This window comes from Nicotiana sylvestris, chromosome 5, assembly GCF_000393655.2.
Source record: "Nicotiana sylvestris chromosome 5, ASM39365v2, whole genome shotgun sequence".
NCBI lineage: Eukaryota > Viridiplantae > Streptophyta > Magnoliopsida > Solanales > Solanaceae > Nicotiana > Nicotiana sylvestris.
Genome location: NC_091061.1, coordinates 65609377 through 65621293, shown reverse-complemented (window position 1 = coordinate 65621293; position 11917 = coordinate 65609377). Strand labels below are relative to the sequence as shown.

The 11917-nt window shown below is 41.9% G+C and overlaps 1 protein-coding gene across 1 annotated transcript; it reads right to left on the bottom strand.

Moving 5' to 3' along the window:
* Positions 1-7138: 7138 nt before the first annotated feature.
* On the bottom strand, positions 7139-7603 carry LOC138868755 (uncharacterized). The gene has a single exon (XM_070146325.1). It carries the CDS (start codon positions 7601-7603, stop codon positions 7139-7141), a length of 465 nt encoding a protein of 154 aa, XP_070002426.1.
* Between the last annotated feature and the right edge of the window lie 4314 nt (positions 7604-11917).

Below are 11917 nucleotides of genomic sequence, written 5' to 3'. Positions count from 1 at the left end.
GACAAAGCAATTGCATGTGCGTGGTTTCGATATCACGCCTGGGTTTTGCAATTGGGAATTTAAGATGGAAAAATTGCATTGTATAGTCGGTATAACAATAATAGCCGAAAAAATGTATAAATTTTGTAGATTATATATATATATATATATATATATATATATATATATATATTGTATGTTATATACAAAAATTATACAAGTTTTATACATTTTTTAGGCTACCAGCGGTAAATAGTTTTTGGTGCGGACTAAAAGTGATAATACCCCATTTAACATTATATTATTTCTTAGTATGTTTTATTTTTTACTCCCTCCGTTCTCTTTTCTATTGTCCATTATAAATCAAGAGAAAGACAATCTTTTCTTTTCTATTTTATCTTTATCATTAACTACGCATTCCTCAAATCATTTTACAAGACTTTCGAAAATACAATTATTATTATGGATAAAATTATAAAACACATACCTTTTAAAAAAATGGAATATAAAGTCAAAAGTGAATAACTAAAAGTAAACGGAGGGAGTAGTTAACATGCAAGATACATTGGAGAAATACAAGTTTTGATCCTTTAAGTTAGACAACCCATTTAAGAATGGGATTTTTTTTCCACAAATGATCGGTTGAATTCATTATGTTTTTCCTAATTGGTATACATAGATTATATATCGATTATATATCGATTATATATATATATATATATATATATATATATATATATATATAATATTCTACTATGGGTGGGCAACTATTTAGATCAATTCTTTGTTTACCTCGAGAATACGAGTAACAATTAAATTTGATTTGTGATTTTAAAGATACGTGATTTAGTTCAATACCAATTAATAATCAAGAAATATGAAGTATAGATGAAGAAAATAAGTAAGATCAAACCAGTAGATAGGTCAGTCTTGACCTCGAGCCTAGTGATCTCGAGACGTGCTAGAACAATAAAGTAAGAATAACAAAACTAAAGGACAATTCAGATGAACAATGAGCAAAAGGTAAGACAGTATATTCTTTGCCAATGATTAGATGATGTTACAAATAATTGGGGTCCCCTTTATATAATAGGAAAGCCCTAAATAAGGTACATTTCCATTCACAGTAAAGAATCTTATTGGTACAACTGTCTCATCGCCTAGTACAGAATCGTACAATTCTATTCCGGGATTTGCGCCATGATTTTGGGGACGTGGCAAGAATCTCGCTCATTCTGTTAGAAATCCATAACGACATTATTTTGGGGTCAAGTAAACTCGGCTACGGTGTTCATCATACTTCAATCTTCGGGCCTTGCATTTTGTCTTCGAGCTCGGGTCTAGCACGTCGGGCTCGAACTCGACCTTATCTCGACTCGGGCTTAGGATGATCGCTTGAGCTTGGGGAAATTAGGCATACCCGATTACGACCGTATACAGATATTTCCCGCGTTTCTTTGGATAAGATGATAAGAAACAATTTGAATCTCGATCTCTTGGAGCCTCCGACGACGAGGTCATTCCCATGACGTAGGCATTTGAAGTGACCGAAATGTCCTGTCGGTTCGCTTCCCCAAAACATTAAATGCACGCCAGTAATGGTCGGCCACTAGCGTCGCCCAACCATTGCCCCCATCTATAAATATGGGGTTCCTTCTTTGAGCTAAAAACTTTACCACTTCATTGTATTTACTCTGCTCACTTTCTCCTCTTCATATCCTTCTCCTCTAATTACTTTTTACTTCGGTCACCAGAAAACTTCAAGCTCTCGTAAAAACACCACACTCTGCTACCGCTTGTATTCCTTAGTTTTAAACCTATGGATAAAACTTCCAAAACAGTCCCCCCAAAAAGAGAAAGCATTGTCTTCTTCTATTTCTCGGTCGGCCAAACCGGTGGCGCCGCTAGCTCTTCGCGAAATCACCCCGGCCCTTGCATGATAAAGAAGGATTTTAATGTCGAAAATCCTCCCGATATCCCAGGCCGGTGCGAACATATATCTCGATACATTAGTTCGATATCGAAGAAGTACCTCAAAGCCAAGAAGAAGGATTGTGGCTGGGGAGACAAGGTCGTGGTTTAGATCCTAGGCCCTGAGGAAAGCATCACCACCCACGTGGAGGGTTCTTTAAGTGTTTACACTTACCCCTTCATATCGGGTCCCCTCGATCCGGTAGTGGTTGACTTTTGCAAAAGGTACGAGGTTACCCTCGGCCAAATCCATCCATCCTTTTGGTGCATCGTGATCATACTACGCTATTTTTCAAGCAAGGCCGAGGGATTGGATTTTACCTTCAACCATCTCATTCGGCTGTATCGGCCCCAGCTGTTTCGAGGGCTCATCAAGCTGCAACATCAAACAAAGAAGGCCTTCTTTGCTAGTAATGATGAAGATAAAGATCGAGGCTGGATGAGCCGGTTCATCAGAGTAAGGGTTTCGGATGTCATCACTAGGGACAAGATGCCGTTCCCGGAGATATGGAACTTTAATCGTAAGTGGAGTTTCTTTCCAAATACCTCTTCATATTCTACTTCTGTGTTCCATAATATTTTCACCTTTTCTGCAACTGTTGCTTGGACACCTCACACTATCCCTGACCTCGAGGACTGGATCCGAAAGTTAGCTGTGACCTTCTCGTATGATGAGCGCAAATGGCACGATTTATCGAGGGGTAAATGGGAGGCCAAACATCATGGTAAGTTTTCTCCCCAAGCTTTGAAACCTTTCTTTTACTGGTGATGTCATCTCATTCATGTTTATTTGTGCAGGCATTGGAGATGTCTCTGAAGTGACGCCAGCCCGCCTAGGGAAAGGACCGAGGGAAAGACAACAAAAGAAAGAGGGATTTGAAGCCCGGAGATACCCAGGATGAGGCGGCCCCTACTCGGAAGCCGAGGAGGAAGCTTATTCATGTGGACTTGGATTCAGCCATTCAACACCTGAAGACGAAGAGAACGAAGGTGAAGAATCGACGCTGGTGCCCCGAACTAGGAAACCAGTCGACTGCCAAGTCCTCCAGACCTGATACCTTGCTTCTCGGTAAAGGAACTCCGAAGAAAGAATCGGTGAAGCCCTCGAGTTCCCCGAGATCAAGATCGTTCCTCCTCCTTCAATAAATACGCCAAAGGGGACAAGTGCTGAAAGGGCCGAAACTAATCAGAGCGCCCCGAGTGAGGAGCTCGGGGCCGTGACAATGGGTCACTCATGTTCTCTCCCATCTTACTTCGAGGAGGCAATAAAGGATGCTCAGGCTCTGGGAACACCCAACCCGAGCAAGGTTCTTGAAGAAGACCCTTTTCGGGACTGTTTTACCAGGGTCGACGATGTTGTTGACGTCAATGATGCATCCACCCTCTTCGAAGAGGCTCAACATCTTATCTCTCGAGTAAATACTAACTTTTATTGTTGTAAATATTTTCTTTTCTTCTCTTCCTTTGACTGCCATATCTTCATTACATGTGTAGGCCATCATCAAGTCTAGAGGCGAGTTGAGCCAATGTGACGCCAAGCTCAAGAAGGTTTCGAGTGAAGAGAAGGCCTTGAGGCTCCTCTATAGCCAAAAGGAGGAGCCGCTCAAGGACCTTCGGACTGAATTGGCCAAAGCTTGGAAAAATGAGGCCGAGCTAGATGAGCAGGTAACTGTGATTTTAATAGAGTATGGTCTTCTTGGCCTTACTTCGGAGGCTAACACTTTGATGTCTCGGCTGCAGCAAAATTTGGAGATGATTGGGCAGCTCCGGGGCAAGGTTGATCAAGTTAAGAATGACTGCCACCGATGGAAAGAGAACATGGATCGTCTTGCTACCGATAAAGAAGCTTCTATAGCCCAACTAGCCTTGGTTGAGACTAAGCTCCGAGGTATTAAAGTGAATAATCTAGCCCAGGCCAAGAAAATTGAGGAGCTAGAGATAAAACTCGCTAAAGCTGGGGCCGAGGTTGAGAAGATGAAGGCTACAACTGATAAGACTATCGTCGTATACTTGAGAGATGTCGAGGTAGTTCAAACGGAGTTGAGGGAGGCCTCCGACCGGGAAAAATGGAGTAATGATTTGGCCAAGTGCCAGTCCCGAACGAAAACTCTCGAAGAAATCCACGCCCGAGGATTTGATCTCACTAAAGAAATAGCCTAAGCAAAGGCGATGGAAACCGATGCCAGGTTTCTCATTTCTTATGATGATGAAGATGTTGTGAGTGGTTCCGAGGGCGGGGAAGGTGAAGAAGGAGCCCTCGAGTAGGAGGAGGTTCCCGAAGATAGAGCTCCTGAGGATGCAGTTCCCGAGGATGTTGCTTCCGAGGGTGTAGCCCCGAAATAGATTAGGTTTTTCTTTTTTTGTTTTTGTGTAAGGGCCCCTTGTGGTTGTTGTAACTATCTTTTGTAAAAACCTCTTATGAATATAAAAGGATCTCTTTTGCTTCATCTTTGATTTGTATCGAATTCCGTCTCGTCTATATTTGTGAAATAAATTTGATGTTATAACTTTAATGATCAGTCCGAGCATTGGCCTGAACTCAGAACATAATAAGCCCTTAGGTTTTTTATTGATCAATACAATACCTCTTAAGTTTTTTTGTTAATCGTCAAGTTGAGCTTAAATTGATTTGGCGCGAGCTCGGGATGTCAGGACTCTTGAGTCTGAGTTGAGTGAGAGCAAGGTCTCGAACCCTATATATTTTGGCCCTTGGGTTCTTATTATATCGGCCCTTAGGCTCTTTTAGGTTGACCCTTAGGCTCTTTTAGGTTGGGCCAAATCAGCGTCTAAAGTGGCTATAATTTTTCCCTTTTTCGGCTAAAAGACTTAGTGAAAATTTATTTATGCCTTAGCATGTGTTTTTTGTACCCGTTGGGTTTTTTGGAGGTTTTTTGTACCTTATTTGTAATTTGTTTGTGTAAAGATAATCGAATTCCTCTTAAGGTTTTTCGAAGGCTGATGTTATCGAAGCCTTTAAATTGTTCGAGGGCTGATTTTATCGAAGCCTTTTTATCGTTTGCTTTTACCGTGGGTAGCCTGATTTAACCAGTTTTTTTCAAATTGTTTGAAGGCCTTTTATTTATTGTAGAAGTCGGACGTCTCCGAGTCATATTATTTCAGTCGTAGCCTTTTTATATGACCATAGTCTTTAATATGGCCGCAACCTTCGGGTATGTCTCTTGGACTTGTTTCCCAATAATCTTTCGAACTTTTTCGAAAGCTTAGTCCCCGAGTATGATGGGCTTGACCTTTATGTCGGGGGGGGGGGGGGATGCCTCTTTGAGGTCTTATGAGTTCGAGTTTTTGATGACTCGAATGTGTTGAATGTCGATGACAATTCCCGGGTATTCGAGGTGTATTTGCGTTCTTTCCGTTGGGTGGTTTCTCGTAGAATTATAAATTTAGAGCTCGTATAATAGTAGACTTCTTTGAGACACAAAGTGTTTCGTATATAAAGAATACTTCTTTGAATAATTGATACATGCGTACATGTTTTGCCTTCGGGGCTCGACTATTCTATATGGACACGGTTCATCTGACCGTTTGGCCCATTACAAAGTTCTCTTATCAAGGCCCTCTTTGGCATGAAGTATTTTCCTCGAAAATATAATCTCCGAGGGTGATGCCCTTAGTATTCGAGGTTGATTGAAAAGAAGCCTTGGATACTGTTGAGTTCTCCTTAGGTAGCACATAGTTGTTGCCTCGTTAAAAACCTTGTCGGTAAAACCCATTTGGGACAAAATCCAATCGAAGGCAAAAAGAGTGCAACGCATGCTTTAAAACCTAAGGCCTTCGTGTGAAAAGGGTCCTTCGATAGCTTCGATCGAACACCTACAATGGGTTAGTTTCAAACAAATGAACAAAGAGAGAAAGTCATACCTTAGCACTAGTATCGTATAAGTAATGATACATTCTAATTGTTTGGCAGTTGTTCACCTTCCATTGTGCTAAGTTTGTAAGATCCTTTACCGACAACTCTGAGGACTTGGTACGGTCCTTCCCAATTCGAGCCCAGTTTCCCTTCATTCAGGTCTCGAGTATTGAGGGTGAATTTCCATAGAATTATGTCCCCGATTCCGAAGTGTCGAAGGTTGGTACTTCTATTGTATTATCTCTCGATTCTCTGCTTCTGCGCGGCCATCCGAACAAGTGATGTCCCTCATTTTTTATCTAATAGCTCGAGGCTAGCAATCATAGCCTCGTGATTTGATTCCTTCGATGCATTTCAAAACCTGGCGCTGGGTTCTCTGACCTCGACAAGGATAAGGGCCTCGGAGCCATATACTAAGGAGTAGCCCCTGTGCTAGACTTCAATGTTGTTCGATATTCCCAAAGAACCTCGGGTAGAACTTCTTTCCATTTTCCCTTCGCATCGTCCAACCTTTTCTTTAGGTTTTGAATGATGGTTTTGTTTATTGACTCGGCCTGTCCATTTCCAGTTAGCTGGTATGGTGTTGATAAGATTCTCTTTATTTTGTGTGCTTCGAGGAACCCCCGTCACCTTGCTACCGATGAATTGCTTTCCATTTTCACATACAATCTCGGCAGGTATCCCGAACCGGCATATGATGTGGTCCCAGATGAAGTCAATAACTTCTTTTTCGTTGACCTTCTCGAAGGCCTATGCTTCCACCCATTTAGAAAAATAATCAGTCATAAACAAAATAAATTTGGCTTTACCTAGGGCCGTTGGTAGAGGGACGACTATGTCCATTCCCACTTCATGAACGACCACGGGGATAGGATCGAGTGGAGTTGTTCCCCAGGCTGATGGATCATCGGTGCAAACCGTTGTCCCTTGTCACATCTTTTGACAAATTCCTTAGTATCTTTTCCAATGTTGTCCTAGTAATACCCTGTTATGATAATTTTTTAAACCAAAGACTCAGTGCCGGAGTGATTCCCACAAGTACCTTCGTAGATCTCTCGAGAACATAATCGGTGTCCCCGGCCCTAAAAATACCGCCAATGGCCTATCGAATGTTATCCTGTACAGTGTTCCATCTTCATCTAATGCGAACCTAGCAGCCTTGGTTCGTAGGGACCTCGATTCTTTCTGGTCCGATGGGAGTTTTCCATTTTTCAAATAATTGATGTACTTATTCCTCCAGTCCCAATTCAAACTTGTTGAATTTATCTCGGCATGACCCTCTTCAACCGCAGACCTCGATAACTGGATGTCAATCCCCTAGACGATATTATCTTCTTCGAACGAGGATCCCAGATTAGCAAATGCATCGGCCTCGCTATTTTGTTCTTTAGGCACATGATCCAGAGTCCACTCCTTGAAGCGGTGCAAAGTCACCTGTAACTTATCCAAGTACCATTGCATTCTATCTTCTCGAACTTCAAAATTTTTGCTTACTTGGTTTACCACCAATAATGAATTGCACTTGGCTTCAATGACTTCTGCTCCCAAGCTCTTAGCTAGCTCGAGACCTGCAATCATGGCCTCATACTCGGCCTCATTATTAGTCAATCTAGAAGTTTTGATGGACTGCCTAATGGCACTACCTGTATGTGGCTTTAAGACAATGCCAAGCCCGGACCCTTTCACATTCGAGGCACCGTCCATGAAAAGGTTCCATACCCCTGATGATGTATCCGACCTTAGCAAGAGTTCTTTCTCCACTTCGGGTATAAGGGTCGGCATAAAATTGGCCACGAAGTCAGCAAGGATTTGAGACTTGATGGCAGTTCGGGGTTGATACTCGATATCGTACCCGCTAAGTTCAACGTCCCATTTGGCCAACCGGCCCGATAGTTCGGGCTTATGCAAAACATTTCGAAGGGGGAAATTGGTTAATACACATATGGGATGACATTGAAAATATGGGTTTAGCTTCCTAGATGCACTTATCAATGCAAATGCTATTTTTTCTAAGTGAGGGTATCTAGTTTTAGCATCTCCCAGGGTTCGGATTACATAATAAACAGAGAATTGTGTACCTTTATCTTCTCGAACTAGGATTCCACTTACCGCTATCTCAGACACTGCCAAATATAAGTAAAGTTTTTCATCTACCTTCGGGGTGTGAAGCAATGGTGGGCTCGATAAATATCACTTCAATTCTTCTAAGGCTTGCTGGCATTTCGAGGTCTATGCAAAATCCTTTTTCTTTTTGAGCAAGGAAAAGAACCTATGACTTCGATTTGATGACCTCGAAATGAATCGAACCAAATCAGCTATTCGCTCTATTAGCCTTTGCACGACCTTCGCATTATCCACGACCATGGTATCCTCGATAGCCTTGATCTTATCAGGGTTAATTTTTATACCCCGATTCGATACCATGAAGCCGAGGAACTTACCCGAGCCGACTCCGAAGGCACATTTTTCCGGGTTAAGCTTCATGTTGTATTTCCTCAAGATTTTGAATGTTTCCTGCAAATGAGTTAAATGGTCCTCTGCGCGCCGGGACTTAACCAATATATCATCAATGTAAACTTCCATTGTTTTACCTATATGTTCTTCGAACATTTTGTTAACTAGGCGTTGGTATGTGGCTCCTGCATTTTTTAGCCAGAAGGGCATTACATTGTAACAATAAGTTCCGAATTTGGTGATAAACAAAGTCTTTTCCTGGTCCTCCAGGTTCATCTGAATTTGATTGTACCCCGAGTAGGCGTCGAGAAAGGTTAGGATCTCATGGCCGACCGTGGTATCGATCATACGATCGATGTTGGGTAGTGGGAAAGAGTCTTTTGGGCATGCTTTGTTCAAATCCTTGTAATCTACACACATTCTAAGTTTGTTTCCTTTTTAGGAACTACTACTACGTTGGCTAACCATTCGGGGTATTTTACCTCCCGAATAGACCCTATTTTGAGAAGTTTGGTTACCTCGTCCTTTATGAATACGTGCTTCACCTCGGACTGAGGCCTCCTTTTTTGCTTTATTGGTTTGAACCTGGGATCGAGGCTTAACCAGTGTGTTGTTATTTCCGATGGAATCACTGTCATATCTAAATGGGACCAAGCAAAGCAATCCATATTATCAATAAGAAATTGAATTAGGTTTTTCCTGAGTTCGGGGGTTAATCCCGTTCCCAGGTATACCTTTCTCTCGGGTATGTATTCGATCAGTATGACCTGTTCCAATTCCTCGATCGGTTACTTGGTTACATCAGATTTATCGGGAACAACAAAAGTTCGAGGAGTAAGGAAATCCTCTTCTTCATCTTCGATTATCTGTTGCTCCGATTCCATCGAGTCTGGAGACGGTGATTGCTATTTAGCCACTTGCTTACCTTTGGTGTTCAACTTTTCCGAGGTCGAAAGCTCTAGTACCGATATCACCTCATCAACTGCAAACATCTCCTTTGCAGCGTATTACTCTCCATAAATTGTTTTCACTCCATCCTCTGTTGGGAACTTCATGATCTGACGAAGAGTCGAAGGTACCGCCCTCATGTTGTGTATCCATGGTCTCCCGAGGAGTGCATTATACCTTATGTCGCCTTTGATGACATGGAATTTTGTATCCTGTATGGTCCCGGCTACGTTTACTGGTAGGATTATCTCCCCTTTCGTTGTTTCGCTTGCCATATTGAAGCCATTTAGGATTCGGGACGCATGTACAATCTGATCTTGTAGGCCGAGTTGTTCCACGACCCTCAATCTGATTATGTTTGCTGAGCTACCTGGATCCACTAGAACACGTTTAACTTGAATTTTATTTAAAAGAATAGAAATTACCAGGGCGTCATTGTGCGGTTGGGATATGCCTTCTGCTTCCTTGTCATAGAATGATAGGACGTCCCCGGGCACATAGCTCCGGGTCCGTTTTTCTCTTGTGATTGACATCTTGGTGCATTTAAGCACAGGTTTTTGTGGGATATCGACACCGCCAACGATCATATGGATAACATGTTGTGGTTATTCCTGCTCATTTTTTCTATTTGCATCTCTCTCCCTGAAGTGATTCTTAGCTCGATCACTAAGGAATTCTTGAAGATGACCCTCGTTGAACAACCGAGTTACCTCCTCCTTAGTTGCCTACAGTCTTCGATTTTATGGCCATGTGTGTCATGATACTTACACATCAAGTTTGGATTCCTTTGAGAATGATCGGTTTGTATAGGCCTGGCCTACATGGTATCTTTGATCCTTCCAATAGCTGACAAAATCCCCAACGCATCTACACTAATTATACTCTAACAATCGAGGTGCCTCTGCAAGGTCAGTATGTTTATCGAACCCATTCTTACTCATGAGTCCCCGAGAACTTTGACCTTGATCATTTCTCCAATCATTCCGAGGAATGTTACGACTCGAGCCGTTGTTTCTCCGATCAACATATGGCTGATACTGTTCTTTGTTGAATCTTGATTCCCTGTCTGTATCCCTCGGGGGCTTAGCCGCCAGCCTGTTAGGATGAATTGACCCCGAGGGGGCTCCCAAGTGGATACTCGATCATATTCTGCTTTAATTGTCGAGACGCAATCGAACTTCTTTCATTCAAACCCTACATAAAAGCTTGTACTGCCCAGTCATCTGAGACCGGTGGTAATTCCATGCGCTCCATCTGAAACCTAGACACAAACTCCTTTAACATCTCGTCGTTTCTTTGTTTTATCTTGAAGACGTCCGATTTCCTCGTTGCCACCTTTATGGCCCCGGCGTGTGCTTTCACGAACGCGTCTGCTAACATAGAAAACGAATCAATAGAGTTAGGAGGCAAGTTGTGATAACAAATCATAGCTCCTTTCGACAGTGTTTCTCCAAATGTTTTCAACAAAACTGATTCGATCTCATCGTCATTCAAGTCATTTCCTTTGATCCCGCAAATGTACGAAGTAATATGCTCATTAGGGTTAGTTGTCCAGTTGTATTTGTGTATATGGGGCATGCAAAACTTCTTGGGAATGGGCATCAGACCCGCGCTCTGAGGGAATGGTTTTTGTATGAACTTTTTGGCATCTAAACCTTTCAAGACTGGAGGTGCCCTCGGTAATTGATCGACACGGGAGTTATAAGTTTCCACCTTTTTGTCATTGTCTTCAATCTTCTTTTCCCCAGACTCGATCCTCTTGGTGAGCTCTACGAGCATCCTCATAATGGTGGGGTCAGTCCCCAAGTCATTTTCGTTCAATCTCTCTTGGGCTGGTTCAACACGCTGAGTGTTTTCTAGTTTAGCTATACTCGGAGTCTTATTCTGACTTTGAAGTTGAGCGATGGCGATCTGTTGAGCTTGGAGAATCTCGAATATCACTTGAAGGTTGATTCCCCCATCTTCCATTCCTTATGTTCCTTGACCACCAGAACGGGCTTCCCTGCTTACACTCCCACCGGTGTCTGTGCCTAAATCCATGTTTAGAGCAATGTACGAACTAACATCAACTGGTTCCATATTTGACACTTCCTTAGGGTTTATTGGTGGTACACCGACCTCTATATTGTTGTTTTCTCCAAGACCTTCATTGTCATGAACATGCGCGTTTTGTGAGCTAGACATGTTTCAGCCTGAGAATCAAAAATTCTTGACAAGAAAAAGTGTAAAAATAACATGTGTTATGAGAATCAGTAATGAAATAATCACTATTATCTTTATCCCCACGGTGGGCACCAAACTGTTTACCTCGAAAATACGAGTAACAATTAAATTTGATTTGTGGCTTTAAAGATACGTGATTTAGTTCAATACCAATTAATAATCAAGAAATATGAAGTATATATGAGGAAAATAAATAAGATCAAACCAATAGATAGGACAGTCTTGATCTCGAGCCAAGTGATCTTGAGACGGGCAAGAACAATAAAGCAAGAATAATAAAACTAAAGAACAATTCTTATGAACAATAAGTAAAACGTATGACAGTATATTCTATGCTAATGATTAGATAATGTTACAAATGATTGGGGTCCCCTTTATATAATAGGGAAACCCTAAATAAGGTACATTTCTATTTACAGTAAAGAATCTTATTAGTACAGCCGTCTAACTGCCTAGTACGAAATCGTACAA

Bases quoted from the DNA above. Each gene is read 5' to 3' on its own strand.
- LOC138868755 (XM_070146325.1), bottom strand. From the start codon at position 7,603: ATGCCGACCCTTATACCCGAAGTGGAGAAAGAACTCTTGCTAAGGTCG.